Consider the following 20,798-nt stretch of genomic DNA (forward strand, 5'->3'; position numbering starts at 1 on the left):
TCAGTCCTACACATCAGGTGGCCAAAATATTGGAGCTTCAGCTTCAGCATCAGTCCTTCCAATGTATGTTCAGGACTGATTTCCTTTAATCCTAAAGTTTGATCTTGCAGTCCAGGGGACTCTCAAGAGTCTTCTCCAGCACCACAGTTCAAAAGCATCATTCTCCCTTAGGTATGACCCAAATTCTCCCTGTTGCAGTCCCAGTTTATTACGGCGATTCATTCATCCATTTGTGTAAAAATATTCTCTGACTGCCTACTGTGAGCTCAGCATCCAGCATTAGGGATATGACTCTGACAAAATCAGCATGATTGCTCCCTAGGGAGATCAAAGTCAAATGTGGCGACATAGCAAACAAAGACTCACGCCAACACCCAGACAGCTGCCATTTCATCTGTGTCATGTGGTATAAATGCCGGGTGACAGGACCACATGAAAAGATGGGGAAGGCTAGACTCTAGTGAACTCAGGAGGAGGTGTCAGGAAGGTCCCCCCAAGGAAAGAGGGTGAATGACCTGGGGAATGGATTTATAAACAGAGGAATTTGTAAACCAAGCAGGAGGCGATCAGATGAAGGGAGCAGGGGACAGAGGACCAGCTCCCAAGCAGAGGGAATGACACCCATGGAAGCCCAGGAGCAGAATACAGCTTGGCTCCTTCTAGGATTTTCCTAAGAGAGAACGATCTTTTATTTTCCCGATTGACAAATAAAGTTTCAAGGAGCCAAGGCAACAGCAAAGAAAGGTTCTAGCCTGGAAAACAGATCCACACTATGTCATTTTGTAACAGAATCTTTAGAGTTTGGCTTCCTAACATCTGATTTGTCCTTCAAATGTAACCTGACAAACATACATACAGGTGCATTGCAAGCTTACAGCTTCACACTCCCCTGAAGTCATGCTGGTGTGAAGACACAGATGCCCTGGACCTCAGCATACTGTTACCATCCTTTGGGTCATCTGAAGTGGAGGTCTGACCACAGTTCCCTACAGGGATACAAATTCCACACCCTGATTTACTTCTATGGGGCTTCAGCTAGACCTGCTTGTAAACTGAGAGGCTTACCTGTGCTGGATTATTTCTAGATGAATAACAGCTGTACTTTGATCTTTTCAGGCATGCTTCTGTCTTGACAATGAGTTGTCTATTGGTTATCCTGACCTCAAACTCCCTATCAATCATCCCCATCTTCAAACCCACACATCTTGCAGTCTTTGAATTGGATCTAGAATCATTGTGCCTCCAGAATGTAGTGATCATTTCCGTATGCCTTCCTCTCTCATCTTCAACATCCAACTGGGTACCAAATCCAATCGATGCCACCTGGAAAATCCTCCTCTCATCCCAAGTTCCTCCTTGCTCCCTCTGCCTCATCCTACTCTGTTCTCCTGTGTATAATTTATCGCTGATTTTCCAGCTCTCCCTCAATTTGCCCCAGGTCCATCCATCAGTTAGCCTACCACCAAAATCATAGCCTCAAAAATTAGAGGAAAAAAACACTCTTGTTGATTCCTCATTACTTAATAAACCAGTGATTCTCAAAGTGTGCAGCAGCATCTTCTGGGAACTTGTTAGAAATGCAGATTCCCAGGTCCCACTAAGACCTAATCAGTCAGAGACTCAGGTGACAGGCCCTTCGGGTGACACACAATCTTCTTTGTCAAACTGTCACTTCCCAGAGTTGCCTCCTCAGGGAAGCCTTCCCTCACTCTTCCCAGAAGCATTTAGTTGCTCATTTTCCGGGTTCCTGGAGTCCCTTTTGTCGACAATCTTGTTACAGCTGTTTTATCGTAGTATGACTTCAATGTAGGGAGTGAATTTCTATCAGACAATTAGAGTTGTTTTAAAACAGTACCAACTCCTTGTGAGCAGGTGCTCATGGAGAGGACATGAATGGCTCCTCTGTCCATGGGATTCTCCAGGCAAGAATACTGGAGTGGGTTGCCATTCCCTTCTCCAGGGGATCGTGGGGACCTCTAGAGATCCAGGGATTGAACCTGGGTCTCTGCACTGCAGGCAGAGTCTTCACCATCTGAGCCACCAGGGAAGCCCCCCCTCCAAAAAGCACCAACTCTTTGTGAGCAGGTGCTCATGGAGAAGACGTGAATATTATCAAGGATACTCACAGTGGTTATACTTGAGGGTCTCATCCTTTTTATTCACTGTTCTTTCAGGAGAGATGACATCTCTTTTGCTGAATCCACACAGTTGAACAGGGTGCCTGCCGCCTGGTGAGTGAAGTGAAAGTCACTCAGTTGTGTCTGACTCTTTTCTCCAGGCCAGAATACTGGAGTGGGTAGCCTTTCCCTTCTCCAGGGGATCTTCCCAATCCAGGGATCGAACCCAGGTCTCTTGCATTGCAGGCGGATTCTTTACCAGTTGAGCCACCAGGGAAGCCCACGAATACTGGAGTGGGTAGCCTATCCCTTCTTCAACGGATCTTCCCAACCCAGGAATCCAACCTGGGTCTCCTGCATTGCAGGTGGATTCTTTATCAACTGAGCTATCAGGGAAGCTGCCTGCTGCCTAAAAGGTGTTCAAAAGGATTAAAAAAAATGCATTGAATGGATAAAAGATTGTAAGGGAGGGTAAAAAATTCTGTCTCAATTTGAAATTCCTATCTCCTATCCTTGTGCAAAAGATCCAAATATTGCAGCCATGCTGCTTTTTATCCTTCAGGGAAAAGGTACAATCACTTTCCAGCTAGTATGGTGATTGATAAGTTACCAGGTCGGGGATGGATGGTTTGTGGGGGTTGGGCATGAAGATTCTAGATCCAGTTCAAGTCCCCTCTGCTGTGAGCCACAGTGCTGGTGAGTCTGGCGTCTCCTTCAGGTAGAACAATTGCTGGAAATCCCTGTTGTGTTGACGTGTTAATTGTTCCTTGTGCCACACGCCTGCCATTCATCTCACTCACATTGAAATTCAGGTCAAGGTCTCCTAAGGTACTCAGCGCCCTCCCCATCACGGTCTTCAGAGCAAGTGCTTCCAGACCTCTCAGGTTCCCCTCTGGGCATGTCCCCTTACCAGCCGTACCATCTCTGGTTAGGTTATCTGAATTTCCTTAACCTGTGTCCTCAACGGCACAAAAGAGTTAAAACTCCTGGAGTGTACGCATAGAGCCTTACAGGGAAGAAGCAGCCGGTACGTGACCACCACTACTGTGATTATTCATTCTTCAGGCTGACCTTTCCTTTCAGCCCTTCACCAGCCTGCACCAGCCACCGGCACTTCCCTGCCCAATCAGAAAGCACACAGCTTCAGCCCCTTCTGTTTAGGCTGCTGGAAACTGCCTGATGCCTGTTCTGCCTGTAAATCCTCAATCCCAACCCGCCTGTTTCCTAGTCCCAAGAATGTTTGTTCCATATGCTCCCCAGCTGGCTACCAGCTCAGTCTCCTAAAGGTTAAACTCATGTTCCGGAACATTCTTTTCAAGCATTACCTTTCCTTAAAAAAATGCAATACATCAATGGTTGAGAAATCAAAGCCGCTACACACACACACACAAACACGGATACATGCAAACACACGCATGCACGTCCACCCACCTCCCTGTATATCCGTGTGAAAAGCCGTCTAACCCATTAAACTGTGCTTCACCGTTTCCTAATAAACTTTTATGTTTTCTTGCCACCGAGGTTTCTGTAACTGTACACGCAATGTCATTACTGAGTCCTGCATCAATCCAACTCAGCCAGACGCCTCAGTGGTAGCCAGCTTCTAGAAAATTCTCTTGATATGTGTGCGCCTTGGCCTCTCCATCTCCTGGGCCCTCCCTGCCCCTGGCCCCCACCTCAGACCATCCGTGCTTGGTCTGTTGGCCTTTTGTGCCATATATACAAGGCCCAGGGCAGGAAGAAACAAACCCGCGGCCCTTGAGAGTGCCTGTGACCTCCCTGTGGTTCTGCTTGTCCAAGCCAGGCCACCCTCCATCTGAACTAGACAAAAGCCCGGGGTTTCTGGTCAACCCAGAGGCGCTTGCCTTTCATCCTGTCACGAAAACACGGGTGCCGCAAGAGCAGCCCGTGGAGGAGTAACTTGAGAAGATGGGTGTAAAGGGTTTGGGTCTCCTTAGATCTGGGGGTGGGGACTTGGAGGTAGGGGTTTAGGCTGAAGAAGCTTCTTGGGGAGAGAATCAGTCTTTGGGGTTGCAGCTCCGTCTGGGTTTGGGCAAACAGCACTTTCAGGACCCTTGAGCAGCGTCGTGGGGGTGGGCTGGGGGCTCCAGACAGTCGGCTGCCCATCAGGCCTCCGAGGATGCCTGCTGAGGCTATTGGTAGGGCAACCCAGGAGGCTCTGCCTGGCCAGGGCCATCTGAGCAGGAAGGCCAGGGGAGGCGTCTTCCTGGTGAAGTCAGACAAGTCTCCAGGTAGCCAGGAGCTGAGGACACGGGCTCATTCCCACACACGTGTTTGGAGGTGATAAACATATCACGCAGATGGTTTCTCTGAGCCTCAGTGGAGGGTTTCCACACAGACTCAATGAACTAAAAAGCAGATGTAAACAAACACACAGGCTCACGCATGGATGGGGGAGAGAAAAACAACCAAGTTCTTAAAAAAAGCCAAACCCTGATCACCAACGTGGAGGAAGCATTGTTGGACATGAGGCAGGCAGACAGACAGACTCACAAGACGAAAACAAAGCTGTCCCATAAATTTTCAAGAAGGAACACCCTCCCCAACCTGCCCCCTCCCCGCCCCCCGCCGACTCTGCAGAAAATCACTTGTGCTGCCTGTATTTCTGCTGAAAAGAGATCAAGAGACCTGTGGAAGGGAAGCAGGTGAACACGAACCTGGTGAGTGCCTCCGAGGGGTTGGGTGATTTAGACTCTTAATTAAGACCAAGCGCCCACTGTGAAGTTGGAAAATTCCTCCTAGAATTCCAGAGTGAGGGCTCCTAAAAGTCTCCCCAAGCCTAATCACCAGGGTGTCACTCTTAGGGGGCTTCTGACAGGCCAGGAACCGGCTGCTTCCATGATGTTGCAAAACGATCTAATGATATAGGCACTCCCATTTTCAAGACAAAGGAACAAAGGCTCAGAGAGGTTAAGTAACTTAGTCAAGTTCACACAGCATGAGGGGGAGGGGGACCTTATGCAAGTGTACAGAGAAGCCTCCACCAGTGGCCAACAGAGTTTTTGAGCATCTGTCAAGGAAGAGAGGACTGACAGCCTGGACACTGGCCGTCTCTGCAGTAGGAGCTCAAGATGCTGAAATGCCCTTGGGATGGGTGAGTTAGCCAAGGTCATGCAGCCAGTCACTGACAACAAAGCCAGGCTAGAACCTGTCACCCAGTCAGGCGCCTCACCCTGCAACACACCTCTCTGCTTAACAAAGTTCCAGCCAGAAATCAAGTGCCAGGGGAGGATGACGGACACCAAGGGCATCTCCAGGAGCCAGACCCCTGCCCTCCATGGCCTCCTGTCTCAGAGGAGAGTTCAGCCATGACAGTGGCATGAGGTGTGTGTTGGGTGTACAAGGTCTCCTGCAGACCTTATGAAGGAATCTGCCTGTGAATCTAACACATTGGCCTTGGCTGACCTTGGATGTCCTCTGATGCTGGGACAGTTGCCGAGAGGGAACTGTGTCCTCCAGCATGAGGAGGGTAGAGCCCCACATGGTCTGAAGCTGGAGTTTCTCTGAGGCTGGTTTTCATCACCCTCAGCTTCACTCTCGCCCTTGAGTGCGCTCAACCTGGAAGCAGGCTGCTCCAGACACGCTCTTGACATTGAGGCAAGCTCCTTCCCTTCAAGGCAGGGCCAGGGGAACTCAGCCCTGTTATTTAGGGACCATGCCTTCTCAGATGACTCCAGGGTCCTTGTCACCCAAGCCCGCCTTCCCAGGCAGCCAGACAGGCCCTAAACCCATGTGCAGTAGACATTCCAGAATAGGAACCTAAGAGCTCCTTAACTCCAACCTGAGAACCGAGATGGGCCAATTACAAGTTTGGCAGGATCCTGTTGGTGGGATTCCCTGGTGAAGACTCCAACTGCCAATGCAGGAAATGCAAGAGATGCAGGTTCGATCCCTGGGTCAGGAAGATCTCCTGGAGAAGGAAATGGCAACCCACTCTGGTGTTCTTGCATGGGCAATCTCATGGACAAAGGAGCCTGGTGGGCTACAGTCCATGGGGTCAAAAAGAGTTGGACATGACAGCCTCTAAACAGCAACTATAATAATTCTATGGGCAGGCTTACTGTGTTCTTGACATAGGCTCCTGAAGCAAGAGCTTCCACAGGTTTCCATGCAGAGAACAAGCTTTCCATTTCCCTAGGACTGTGCTCTTCATTCAGAAATGCAAGGCTGCATTGGGCGGGGGGGACCAGTGATAAGGAAACAGGGCTGTGTCATCTCTCAAACAGGGACTTCCGTCTTCCCTCTGCCACTTACCTGCTCAGGGCAAATCCTCAGGCAGATTAAATCCTCAGGCCTCGGTTTCATCACCTGTAAACACAAGAGGACAACTGCCACCTCCACACGTTTGTGACAACTCATGGGGGTGGCAGAGTCTGAGAGTGCCCAGCCCGTGGTGGGTGGGAATGTAGTCAGTTCTTCACTTTCTGCCCTCAGGTTTTGAGCATCCAGAATCAAGTTTGGGCTGATAATGCTCTTCATCAAAGTCACTGCTGTTTGCTGAGCCTGTTGCAAGAGGTTCTTGTTCCATAAAGGACACAGACTCAATTTGGTATGTGTAATAGCCAGATCTCGGGGTGCAGGCTGCTTCAGGTAGAGGGTACACACAGACCTTAGTGGAAGGCAGGCCAAACCAGGGAAGTGACCAGACAGCGTTTCAGGAGAGGAATGCAGGGTCCATAGTGGGTTGGTGGGTACCTTGCAACTCTGCCCAGATGGGAGACTGGAGTCCTGAGGCTCCAGATCCCAAGGGATGAACTGCTGCCCAGTTCATCGTCTGGGGGAGGTGGGGGGGTGGGGGGGTGGGGGTCCCAGTTTTCCCAGGGGAACAGTGCCTGAAGATTACCACTAGTGTCTGCCTTGGCAGGACAGGTGTGATCATCGCCAAATGACCCCTTGGGCTACTGTGGACACTCCTGGGATTAGTAGGCACCTGGAAAGTTCCCTCCCGTTGGGGTTTTTACATCCAAAGTGATGAGTCAACCAAAAATGATACAGAGCTCAAGTACAGTAGACTAAAAAAGCTGGTGGCTCAGTGGTAAAGAATCCACCTGCAATGCAGAGGACCTGGGTTCCATCCCTAGGTCGGCAAGATCCCCTGCAGAAGGGAAAGGCAACCCATTCTGGTATTGTGGCCTGGGAAATCCCATGAACAGAGAAGCCGGGTGGGCTACAATCCATGGAGTCGAAAATGAGTTAGACACGACTGAACTAAACAACAACAACAAAGCTGAACTCACAGAAGCAAAGAGCAGAATTTCTGTTGCCAGGGTTTGGGGATGGGGAAGAGGAGGAGAGCACAAATTTCAAATTGTAAGAGGAAGAAGATTTGGGGGATCAAACGTACAGCTTGGTGACCACAATGACAATACTGTACCGTACACCTGGAAGGAGTGATGAGTAGATTTTAAATGTTTCCACAGTAACAACAATGGCAGTTACATGAGGTGAAAGGTGTGCCAAGTAACCTTACGGTGGTAAACATTTCACAATATGTACATGTGTCAAATCATCACATTGCAAACCTTGAACTTACACAGTGTTACATGTCAATTATATCTCAATCAAGCTGGGGTGGGGAGAACAAAATGAAACCCTAAAATCAAAACCATACAGAGGAGCACAATACCTAAGTAAGGAGAAGGAGAGGAGGGAAGGGTAAGGAACTTCTATTCTTGAATATCTACACCATGCTGGGACTCTGGGATGCCTACCGTGGTTATGGGGCCTAACCATGGCAGCCTGTGGGGTAGGCAATCCCCACATCTGACTCTGACTCCAGGAAACCTGGGCTCAGGCTGCCTTTAAAGCCCTGCAGTCATGGGGAGGAGCTGGAATTTGAGCCCAGGTCTGACTCCCTCCTGCAGCACCAGCCTTTATCATCAGTTCCCCGTGGGGCTGCAGGAGGAGTCAGCAGAGGATGGGGAGGCAGAAGAAACTCCTGGAGAATCTATCAGGACCACATTTCTCTTCTGTGTGCAGATGACTCACGTTCCACTGCTGCTCCTCGGTAACTCTACAATTATTTCTGTTACAAATAGTTAAAAAAACATTTTCCTATGTGCCTCAGAAGATGCAAACCACTTTTACACAGAGCAAAACAAAAATCGAAGCCAAGGGAAAAAAAAAAAAAAAAGAAATTCAACCCTTAACAATCTCAAACCCCCAAACAACAAATGTGCTGAAAAGAAACTTCCAAAATGAAAACTGCCAGATTCGTTGTTATTGTTCTGGGACCATAACATCAGAGTAGATCATAATTCTAATTGGCAAAAACTGACAGCAGAGGAAGGCGAGGAGGTTCTTGGACAGTGAGCTGGCCCGCCAGAATTAAGAGCCGATGAGCATCCCTGCGGCGGAAGTGGTACCAGTTCTTTTAATTAACGAATCAATTATGATGTATCCTGAAAGGGGGCATGGAACTGTGTCTACACACAACTCTGACATCAGCCGATTTCAACAAGTTTACTAAAACGACAGTCACGGCCTTTGACAATACTGAATGTAAAATAGTGGTGTACACAGACTTTACAGGGCAGCTCCTGGGAGCCGGGTTACAGAATCAGGTTTAACAGATGGGAGAAGGCCTGAGGGAAGCCAAGCACACGGATTTTATTGAGAAAAAAGCTTATATACTGTAAGGGTTGCCGAAGTTTAATAAATAAAGGTCAACTTATAATATATAAAAACAATATAAACATTTATATGCTACATGCATATCATATAATTTAAAGTAATAATTTATATATGGGGAGAGATGCCAAGTTATGTTCTGCCGATCTTTCTCGACAAGGCACACACACAGGATGTGTCTATCCGTATCCACCGCCAGCCGACCAGTTTGTTGTTTTCTGACGTCAGCGCGCGGACGTAGGTCTGGGAGGTTTTGCACTGCGAGTTCCAGTGTTTATCATCAATTCCTCTGCAACCGTTCTTGACAGGCCTGGCCTCCTTACATCTCGTCTCATAGAAATATTGTTTGACGGGGGAGTTGCCGGTCTTGATCTCCCCCAGCACCGTGACCTGGTGTCCCCGAATGTCAATGGCCGACGACTTGTCGGTCACCCACAGGCTCTCGCTGTCACACACGGAGTACTCGCCCCGGTGGCTCTTGTGCTCCGCGTACCTCTTCCTCCGCGCCGTTCTGTTGGCCACCACGGGGCTGCCCACGTAATCCTCCATGAGGTACAGGGGCGGGGGCTCCAGGGGGATGCTGTCACTCAGCAGGACCCGGGGCGAGTTGTAGCGTCTCTGGTGCCGCAGCAGTTCGGGGCCCATGGCCGTCACCGGCTGGAATTCCGACTTGGGGGGCTCTCGGGGCGGGGCCTCCGCTTTGGGCAGGGTGCTCTGGTAGTTCTCCTTAACGTCCACCATCTGCTTGGAGAGCTTGTTTTTTAAAATATCTGCCTGGATCAGCTTGATAATCAGGGAATTGAGTGAGTCTTCCGGCAGACTCCTTTGATCCATGCTGTTCCCTTGGACGCCACGGAGATAAGCGAGAAACATCACATAAAACAAGATGGACATCACCTTGTTCACCTGTAAGATCTGAAAAGGAAACACGGGTGTTAATAGCAGGTGGTGGCGGCTGCATCTGTGTCATTTCTGGACCAGATACCTGAGCCTGGGGATCCCTGTGAGGCAGGACAGAGCTGAGTACCACCATACAAGGAGAGCATCAAAAAGCCTCTGTGATGGCCAGAGACAGGCTGTCTATTCCTCTCCCCTTCCCCTCTTTCTCTCCTAGATGTCCAAGTGCCTTCACCCAACAATCCTTCTTCCAGCAGTGTGGCTGGGTGAGACGGAAAGAGGGGTGTGTGTGTGTGTTGTGGGTAAGAGAGAAGAGAGGGCAAAATAATCTGTCTCACAAACACAAAGAAAATCACTGAAGGGCTACAGCCTGGAAGAGTCAGGTCTCTCCCGAGGAGAGCGGCAGAGGAGGTCACCTCTGGGCATTCAGGCTGGATCTTTCTCAGATGGACAGTACCTGTCACCTATGCACCTGAGGTCTACCATCTGCAGTCTTCTGCTGGGTGAGCGTGACATCCTGCCGTTTCTTTAAATGTCCCTTGAGCCTGGAAAGACCACATCTCGCGCCATCTCATGAAGAAACGGAACCTGAAAATTCTAAAGGGGCATACACTATGTTTCTAATTTAAAAATAGCAGCAGCAGCAGCCTTGCAATTGTGTCAAGAATCAGAGTTCTTTTGCCCACTTCGCTGCGGCCCCTGGGGTCTCTGGAAGGAGTGAATACCCTGAGGCTGGGGTTGGGCCAGCTGCCCTCAATCTGCAGCATCAGAGAGGGGTCATCGTTGGCCAGCCTGGCAGAGCAGTCCTCCTGCCCCTGTGATCTGTGAGACGGCCTGAGTGTCAGGGTTCTCTGCCGAGCTCTCTGATGAGCATGCTTGCCAACGTGCCCACCTGATCCCCAGATGCCCCCTTCCCAAGACAGCAGACTCCCCGAAGCACTGCCTGCAGAAGGTGGAGTCTCAGCTCAAATGAATGGGCGCTTGCCCGGAAGCGCAAGCGTCCCTGTCGATTTCTCTTGTCTGATGGTTTAAGTTTCCCACTATCAAACGCTCCTCTTTCAACGGTTCTATTTCTAACTCTGCCGTCTCCTTGGTTCAGTGGCATCTTGTTCATCAACGCTTTCATTCTGTTGCCATAGTGGAGCCTCCACTTGGGGTTTCTGCCGAGTCTGTGTGGAATTAGAGGGCTGATCTCCACATACCTTCATGCTGGTCACTCCCTCCCTAGAGCACAGCCCTGGAAGCACAGCCCTGGAAGGAGAGGGTTCTGGTGCGGGAGGCGTGGCCGCTCCTCCCGCTCCTCAGACCCTCCCCAGCGCCCTGCGCTTCGCCCCACCCGCCACGAGTGCTCGTGCTGTCACCACCATTGCAGCCGCCGCATCGTCCCCGGGGCTCTGTCGTTTCCTCTTTAAAGCTCTAAGCATGGAAAATCAAATCCTTCCCTTGGCTCACCTTGGGTATTTCCAGAAAGACTACAAAACCCAGGGGAAGAAGAGAAGGGAAATAAACAAAGGTGGCACAAGACACAGAAAATCAGTCCTGGGACTTCCCTGCTGGTCCAGTGGCTAAGATTCTGCACTCCTGATGCAGGGGGCCCGGGTTCGATCCCTGGGCAGGGAACTAGATCCCACAAGCCACAACTAGAAGTTTACATGTCACAACTAAAGATTCTGCATGCCATAACTAGAAGACCCTGTGTGCTGTAACCCTGACCAGCCAAATAAATAAATAAAAATACCAATTATAAAAAAGAGGAGAAAATCCGTCCTGCTTACCATGGCTCAGAATCTGCGTCTGAGCCCGCCCAAGCTAACTCGCTCCCAGGACTCACAGATGTGGCCTCTTTCCCCATTTTGCCTGAAGAGCTGCTCTGGTGTCCCCAGAGGCCAGCAACGCTGCTGTCACTTTCCTCCAGCTTCCTCCTCCTGGCTCCCAGCCTGTTTCTCTGATAAGGGGAGCATCTTCCTTCCATGGGAACCAATCTCTGGACAACTGATTCTTTCAAGGTCAAGGCTGAGCGAAGGATTCTAGCTTTGCTGCCCCCACCTAGAGATGGCCCCCCAGGAACAGCATAAACCTGGGAAAATGGTTCCCATGGAATAACTAATCTCCCCATCCCAACTCCAGATAAAAGTGATTTTCCCCTTCAATCTTGCAGGCCCAACAGAATGAAACTTGAACAACACAAAAAATATGGCATCCATGCAACTAGAACTAAAAAAGACAGATGCCATGAAATAATTTGGGATGGAGAGGCTATCAAGAAACAATTTAATGTATAGAACAGACTTTTGGACTCTATGGGAGAAGGTGAGGGTGGGATGATCTGAGAGAACAGCATCGAAACATGTATATTATTAAGTGTGAAACAGATCGCCAGTCCAGGTTGGATTCATGAGACAAGTGCTCGGGGCTGGTGCACTGGGATGACCCAGAGGGATGGGATGGGGAGGGAGGTGGGAGGGGGGTTCAGCATGGGAAACACATGTGAATCCATGGCTGATTCATGTCAATGTATGGCAAAAACCACTACAATATTGTAAAGTAATTAGCCTCCAACTAATAAAAATAATTGGGGGAAAAAAAAAGAAACAATTTATGAACCGCACCCTGCCCCCCCACCCACCTGCCCAAGCACCATATCCATCAACTAAGAATATGCAGGCTACCTGCTCAGACAGATACTGAACAAGTGAGGTGAGTGGAGGGAGGTCCCAGGTGGAATAAGAGTCCATTGGTAAGGTCACTGCAAGAGTGAGTTGGAAGGAAGAGCCTTGATGGATTGGGCTGCTTTATGGGGAGTGGCCTGCGTATGGAACCAAAGGGTGTTAGAAGCAAAAAGGCATTTACTCTAACTCCTTTATTTTATATGGGCTTCTCTGGTGGCTCAGATGGTAAAGAATCTACCTATAAAGCATGAAAGCGGGATTCGATCCCTGGATCAGGAAGATCCCCTGGAGAAGGGTATGGCAACCTATTTTAGCATTCTTGCCTGGAGAATCCCATGGACTCAGGAGCCTGGCAGCTACAGTCCATGGGGTTGCAAAGAGTCAGACATGACTGAGCGAATAACACTTTCACTTTTCACTTCATTTTATAGATGAGGAAACCCCAAACTGCAGTTTAAAGAGGAGGAGAGACACAGGAAGTGGGGGGCGGGGGGGGGGTCTCCGCAGTCCGAGACCAGCGTTCGGTCTCAGACATCATGATTGGGCTCCATGCCCCACCCCCAGTCCGGCTCACTGTTCAGCAGTCACTTAAATAAGCTTTACAACCCATGTGGCCCTTCCCTTTGCACACTCTCATCGCCTCCTCTTCTGCTGAAATGTTGCTCACTCTTCAGCACCCAGTTCAGAAGCTATCTTTTCCATCAGGCTCCCCTGCTAACAGCAGCCCAATCCCCTCTGCATGCCCATGGCATGGTGGCACTTGCACAGCCCTCTGGGCACGACGCAGTTTACTCACTAGACTCTGTCCTCCAAGGCCAGGGGCCCCCTCCTTCCTGTCTGTGTCTGCCTCTCCCCTGAGTCCACACCACAGTGAATACAAAGTGGGTGCAGTGGATCAGAGATGGACTGAGGGTGGCTGAAGGCAGAACCAGCTCCCAAGGCTGCAGGGCCAAGAGCAAACATTTCTCAGAGGCAGAGTGGTGGCAGGAGGTGTGACCATGTTAGAAGCCACGCTCCAAACCCCCAGGCACATGTTCCACGGCTCCATGAGGCTTCACTTACAAAACCCACAAAGATAAAATTCTGCAGAATTTCAAGATGGTAACCACAGAGTGTTACACTTTGAGCTCAAGGTCCCCTTTCTGAGTGTGGGCCCCTGTGCAACGCCGTGGCTGTAGGAACTAAGATGGTTTGGCTTGATGAAACTGTGTTAACGTAATAGATGGGGGGAAAATGGAAACAGTGACAGACTTATTTTCTTGGGCTCCAAAATCACTGTGGATGGTGACAGCAGCCATGAAAATAAAAGGTGCTTGCTCCTCGGAAGAAAAACTAGGGCAAAACCAGACAGTGTACTAAAAAGCAGACACATCACTTTGCCGCCAAAGGTCCGTATAGTCAAAGCTATGGTTTTTCCAGTAGTCATGTACAGATGTGAGAGGTGGATCATAAAGAATGCTGAGCGCTGGAGAACTGATGCTTCCGAACAGTCGAGGTTGGAGAAGACTCTTGAGAGTCCTTTGGACTGCAAGGAGATCAAACCAGTCAATCCTAAAGGAAATCAACACTGAATATTCATTGGAAGGACTGATGCTGAAGCTCCAATACTTTGGCCACCTGATGTGAAGAGCTGACTCACTGGAAAAGACCCTGATGCTGGGAAAGATCGAAGACAGGAGGAGAAGGGGACGACAGAGGATGAGATAGTTGGATGGCATCACCGACTCTACAGACATGAGTTTGAGCAGACTCCGGGAAACAATGAAGGACAGGGAAGCTTGGTGTGCTGCAGTCAATAGGGTCACAAAGAGTCGGACATGACTTAATGACTGAACAACAACAACAATAACAAAGGAGTGGAAAGTCATTGTTTGTCAAGAGAGATGCGCAAAGGCCACAGGGTACCATAAGGCAGGGTGATGTGAGCAGGGCTGTGAACAGGAGCTGTGACTTTAGTGCAACCTGGTTGGGAGGGCCTGGGGTTGTGGACCATGAGAAAAGCCCCTGAGACCATTTTCTTTGCTCTCCTTGGCAACAGGGCTGGGGGGGGGGGGAGGTCAGAGTCGTCAGGGAGGAAGATTTCATCACCAACACTGCAAACTGCTCAACCCCGTGATCAGATCGTACAAAGCAGACTGACGTGCAGTTGATTTATTGCTTTTCGATTTTCTACAGAGACTTATGGAGACTGCATTGTTTCTACCATCCCATCTACCTCTGGGAGCCCCAAGGCAAACCCTGCCACGCCCTGGGGTTCCAAACACACAAATTCTGCAGAAACATCTGGCCAGCATTGGTGGAGGTAGATGGGGGGAGGACAGATGAACAAAATGAATGATATAAAAACTCCCAAATGCCCCTCGGCATAGGTTCAAGGCATTTCTGGGTCTAGACTGTCTCTTGCCATCAAGTCCAAAAACCTTGTCATGATACTTTGGAATCAGCTGCAGGTTGGTAAGTGTTTCTAGATTATTTGCAAGGCTGCATTAAAACCCAGCAGGCTTCCTGCAGACTTCACTTTGATAATCTGCTTTCAGCTTTTTTGCACAGAGCAAGCCCAAGAATGTTGCTAGTAAAACGCACCCTAACACAGATGTTGAAGGCGGAAGGGGCGGTAGATAACCATCTCATGTTCACCATTAAGGATGATGAGACCCGGTGTGGTGTAAAGTGAGCCGCGTAAGGATCACACAGCTACATGACGCAGAGATGGACAGGGGAGATTTGGCTCTTTTTTTAAAAAATTATTTTAAATTTTAATTTAATTAATTTATTTTTGGCTACGCTGGGCCTTCATCGCTGCTCAGGCTTCCCCTAGTTGCAGTCAGCTGAGGCTACTCTTTGTTAAGATGCTCCAGCTTCTCGCTGCAGTGGCTTCTCTTGGTGTGGAGCACTGGCTCTAGGACACAAGGGTCCAGCAGCTGTGGCTCCTGGGCTCCAGAGCACAGGCTCAGTAGTTGTAGCACATGGGCTTAGCTGCCCCAAAGCTTGTGGGATCTTCCCGGACCAGGGATTGAACCCGTGTTCCCTGCGTTGGCAGGCAGATTCTTAACCACTGGACCACTAGGGAAGCTCAAGATTTGGTTCTTAAGTGCAACAGAGGTCGCAAGGCTCAAGCATGATCAAGGTCACTGTCGGGGTGGATCACGACATTGCTAGGAAAGTTCTCAGCACCGTGCCCGGCACAGAGTGATCCACTGGACATGCTGGATCAATGTGAACCTGAGTTATCGGTGGCAGCAGAGATGCTGCATCCTTGCCCTCCACGCACACACACTGGGTATCAGAGGTCTAGCTCCCTGGCATGGGGTGTGGAGAGGGAAGACAGTACCCGGCAAGGCGCATCAGTGAAGGTTTCGGTTCAGAGAGACTTCTACGCTCCTTTGCGAGTGGTGACTGCAGGGTACAGAGACCCCCGTTCAAGCAATGATCCTACTGTGTTATCCTCATCTGCATGTCACCTCTGGGATGACACGGCCACACCCTTCTCACACCCCAGGCCTTGTTGTCTGGCCCAGGGCTGCTCTGTCATGGAGTCTCCAGGTCTGTTTACTGAATGAGCATCGACAGCAGGCAAGACCTACCAAGACACGGCTTCCTGGCCTGGGATGCTGTTTGGGCTTCTGCCAAGCCTGGTTTGGAAGCCAATCAACTCTGCCTTCTTCTCCCAAAGAAAATACAGGCCTGGCTCTGCAGCAGGCCAGGGTCCCCAGGCTCTTCTCGGCTATAATTGGAAAAAGACCTGTTAAAGACCCCAGCAAGCCCCCTTCCTGCACTCTCCCCAATGCCCCTTTCCCCCGCTCAGACTTTTCCAAGATCCCGACCAACTCGCAGATGCTATTTTCCTCGCTCAGAAATGCTTTCCCACATATGGTGTTTTCCCAGTCCCCGGAGCAACATTCCTACAAGGTTTCACCATCCCTCAAAATACTCAAAAGAGAGCAATTTCTGATTCCTCCTTTCTGGCTCAGTGTACAACACACACAGAGTGGCTTGGGGTCTGCAAGAAGCAGCTGAAATGGAAGAGAAGTTGCTGAGGACAGAGGTACAGGGTCCGAGGCCACAGAAACCCAGGTCTTTCAGGCCACACGTGGCAGACAGTGGCCATCGCTGTTGGGTTTCCCTGGCATGGCGCGCCACCTCCCGGTCACAAACCTGGAGACCTTGCTTTTTGCACCTGTGTATGCGTGCGTTGCTCAGTCATGTCCGACTCTTCGTGATCCCATAGACTGTAGCTCACCAGACTCCTCTGTCCATGGGATTTTCCAGGCAAGAATACTGGAGTGGGTTGCCATGCCTTTCTGCAAGGGATGTTCCCGACCCAGGGACTGAACCCGCGTCTCTTACAAACTCCTGCATTGGCAGGCAGGTTCCTTACCACTAGTGCACCTGTTGCAGCTGTGGTGAGTGAATCTGTAGCCTGGACGTTGGGAACACCAAACACAAAAACGCTCCGGGTGGGGTACTGACACCGCATCTTTCATCTTGGTAATAACCCCTCGGAGGTAGGTACTAATGATGGGGAAAAACCAAGGCATGCGGACGTTTAATAATTAGCTAACAGGCAGCAGAGCCCAGATGGGATGGCCGTCTGGCTCTGTGGCAGAGGCCCTGTGCTGTCTGTTGTCTGTCTGTCTGTCCTGGCTCGCACACCTTCCAGAGGATACTCAAGTTCCAAGCCTGGAGTCAGGACAACTCAACCTGGCAAGCTGATCACCTCTCCAAGAAGCTTCCAGGCAGCTCTCCGCAGTTTCCAGGGGTTTGAGGCCACCACTCCTGTTTCCTCCTGCCAGACTCCCTAGCAAAGTGTTCCCCAGGGAATGAAACAAAACCGGGTCTCCTCCGGTCTCTCTTGCAGGTGGCTGTCGCATGCTTTGCATCGTGGGGCATGAATGTACCACCTCAGACCCTGGGTTTGGTCCCAGTGCTGGAACTCGGGATGTGACTTACACAGAAGGCCCAGAGGCTCTGTTCTGGCTTTCCTTGGGCAGGAGGCATGAGATCAAAGGTGGAAATGCTTTTTAATGTGCCAAGTGTTGTATATGTGAATTCAAGAGGTTTCATTACATCCAGGGCAGCCACATCTGTCTGGGATGAGAGTGCTTCCTGGCTGGGGTGAACCAGCACACTGGCCAGCTGCGGCCAGAAGGACCTCATTCCCTGGAGACTTGCTGCAGCGATGACCTGGTCTCTGACGAATGCCAAGGGCCCCAAAGACCACATCCTGCCAGATAATCCTCATATCTTGTTCAGCGAGTGGAAGAGGAGAGAGGTGGGAAGGCGAGAGATTTAAAGCCGAATGACAAAAGGGAAAGGAATGTGGTGGAAATATTAAACTAAGGCCTTTATATAAAAGGCCCGGCTAGGTTCGTTCCCCTATTTTAATTGCAAAATTAATTCAAATTGGCTTTGTTCTGAACACGGGTCCCAAGGCCTTAAAATGAGTCGGCTGGGACCACAGGAAGGTGTTCTGACCCCTGACCCCAGCTGGGAGCTGGGAGAGAGGGGTCCCAGCGGAGCCTCCGCTGGGGATCAGTCTGGTTTGGCTTAATCTCTTTATTAATGATCCGGAAGCAAGAGAGAGGAAAAAGTGGCAGATTAATTAAAATGCACAGATGACGCGTAGGGGGAAGGCGCTACAAACACGGGTGAGGACAAACCAATTACTCCCCAGCCCCCCGAGGGGCCGGCGACCTGGAAGGAGCGGGATGAGATTAGCCTGGAAACACTTAGGTTAACTCGCTGGGGGCGAGATGAATCCAAAACCAACAGAGAGGGAAACACTTGTGGAAGGATGGAGGGAAGGAGCGACTTGGGGTGGCTGGGAGGATCGGATGAGAAATGAACTCACGGAGTACAGGCCGGGCGGGTGTCCGGGGCCCCATTTCCCCAAAGGCTCCATGTGTGTCCCTCAGACCCACCTCGCTCACTCTTAGCACATCTCCAAGGGTGGCCACTCTGACCACTCCCTGTCTTAGGAAGCACTCGTGTGCGTTTTCAGTAATGTCCGACTCTTGGTGACTCTATGGACTGCAACCCGCCAGGCTCCTCTGTTCATGGGATTCTCTAGGCAAGAATGTTGGAGTGGGTCGCTGTGCCCTCCTCCAGAGGGTCTTCCTGACCCAGGGATCGAACCCGCATATCCTGTGTCTCCTGCATTGCAGGCAGATTCTTTGCTTGCTGAGCCATCGGGCAAAAATACATAAATTGAACTCTAGAGAGGGTAAGAAATGGAGCTGAGGCCAGAGAACAGTTCACGACTCTCAGCGAAGATGCTGGCGGGCATGGTCTAAATTCCCCCCAAAACCAAAAAGACTCACCACTCTGCTGTATTTGGTGAGACTACATGTGAGACCCTTGATACCTGGGTAGGTGTGCATCACACAGCCTCAATACAGGGCAACAGCAGAGGCAGGGAGATGGATTCCCACCCTGTTCCTTAAAAGCGCCTCATTCTGCACACCTGGGGGCAGAAATGGCAACCTGCTCCAGTGTTCTTGCCTGGAGAATCCCATGGACAGAGGAGCCTGGTGGGCTACAGTCTGTGGGGTCGCTGAGTGACTTTAAGCATGCACTCTGCACAGCTCCTCTTACTGAAACTTTCTGAACCCAGGTTCAGAAACCCACTGACACAGACAACCCTTGGCCAGTATCTAAAGGAAGACAAGCTCCTTGGCTTTCAGGGGATACTGGCTTCCCGGTGGAAATGAGACATGCGGTCAACAGGGAAGGAGGGTTCTGGGATGAGGGAGGACGAAATAGAGACCTGAGAAGGCTGACACCTCCCTCAGAAAGGAATTGCTGAAACTGGTCCCTCTTGGAGGCCAGAAAGTGAGGACTTGTAGTGGTTTAGTTGCTAAGTCGTGTCTGACTCTTTGCACCCCCATGGACTATAGCCTGCCAGGCTCCTCTATCTATGGGATTTTGCAGGCAAGAATACTGGAGTGGGTTTCTGTTTCCTTCTCCAAGAGATCTTCCACACCCAGGGACTGAACCTGGGTCTCCTGCATTGCAGGCAGATTCTTTACCCACTAAACCACCAGGGAAGCCCGTAAGTGAAGACTGGAGACCCCTGAACGGGATGAGGAACCAACCTCCCCCAAAACCAAGTGAAACGCCCTGAGCTGGAAGTCAGTCGAGAGCTGGGAATTGCTTCAGCACAGCTACTGGAAGAGGAATTTTACATCATTCAAAGCACCCCCTGCTTGGGCCCCAAGGCCGTGAGAGACGGAAGGTATGGCACATGTCAAAACAAAGTGCACTGCGCGCTGAGAGGAAGGCAGCATGGTTACTCCCGGGCAGGGAACCCTCTGGCTTGGCCCCGTCTTGGCAGAGAGATCTGAAAGGAGCCTGGGATGCCGACACAAGCCGCAGGAAGCCTAGATTCACTTTATCCTTTCCGTCCTACCAACTCTCATTTCAGTGGCCGGAGCGTGAACACGGAAAGATGTGCACATTGAACGTCTGAATCAATCCAGCTACTGGTCACAATGGTGATTGTAGTAAATTCTGTTTTCTTTGCTCTGGGCACTAATGCTCATCTGCCACTGTGCTCAGAAATGTGCGTGCATGGGCTTGTGTGTGTGTGTGCACATACTGTAGCTTCCCAAGATAGAATAGGTTACAGTCGAGTTATTTCCAAATTCCTGTATCCTTTCATATGCTGAGACATCTTGATTTCAGTTTCATTTTCTGCATCTGGGTTAACTCCATTTTTCCAAGTGAGGAAACACACAAGGGGCGATTGCTTCCGTAACACAGAGAGTTGGGGGTACGGCTGGCGTGAAACTCTTAGCATCAGAGAGTAATCACCCCAAGCAAGTGAAACTTCCTTTTCTAGACGTTCGCCTTGCGTCTGAGCTGGGTTTCTGTGTCAAGCATATGCATAACACACCCAGTTGTAAGTTAGCTGTATTGGAAAGCTTATGACTATCAGTCTTTAATCATTATAATCATGATGATGATCAATTATCTACTTTGTCTAACCAGCCAAGGGTGGGTCTCAAAATGGCAGGATTAAGGAAGTCGGCTTCATCCTGAGAGCGGGGAGCGAAAGGAAATGCCAAGGCAGGACTCCCCTTCGCCCTCAGGATGCCTCTTCCAAACCAAGACCACAGCTGGCTTGGAAGGCCCAGACCTATGACCGCACCGCCAGAGTAGCGGCAGCAAGGCTGGGGTCAACCCAAACCATGATGGTTTGGCCCCACGAGGACTTGGCCACAGTGACTGTGGTCAGAGGGTAGGCTTGGCCATGCGGCTTGTATCAAATATAAACCCCGGCCCACAGCCACCTTCCGTTCAGGAGGATGAAGGACTGGCACATGGTCCTCGTCTGTCTTTGGTCTGGATGTCTCTTCTAGGAAACCACGCTGTCTGGGGACTCGGAGGGCCAAGGTCTCCTTCCACGCTGCTGGGTGTCCCTTCCACGGCTCGCCCGGCCACCATCATTCACCTGAACTCCCTG

General features: G+C 50.5%; 1 protein-coding gene and 1 non-coding gene across 2 annotated transcripts in view; one reads left to right on the plus strand and one right to left on the minus strand.

The window, feature by feature from the left end:
- Positions 1–8,615: 8,615 nt before the first annotated feature.
- NTF3 (neurotrophin 3) overlaps positions 8,616–20,798 on the minus strand; it is a 75,335-nt gene continuing 63,152 nt past the window's right edge. The window contains exon 2 of the mRNA XM_065923380.1: positions 8,616–9,683. Coding sequence (XP_065779452.1) covers positions 8,901–9,683 — 783 coding nt within the window. The 3' untranslated portion in view covers positions 8,616–8,900. The remainder of the gene's footprint in view (positions 9,684–20,798) is intronic.
- Positions 11,213–11,285, plus strand: TRNAR-CCU (transfer RNA arginine (anticodon CCU)). The gene has a single exon. It is a non-coding gene; the product is annotated as a tRNA-Arg (tRNA).

This window comes from Muntiacus reevesi, chromosome 1 (assembly GCF_963930625.1).
Source record: "Muntiacus reevesi chromosome 1, mMunRee1.1, whole genome shotgun sequence".
NCBI classification, from domain to species: domain Eukaryota; kingdom Metazoa; phylum Chordata; class Mammalia; order Artiodactyla; family Cervidae; genus Muntiacus; species Muntiacus reevesi.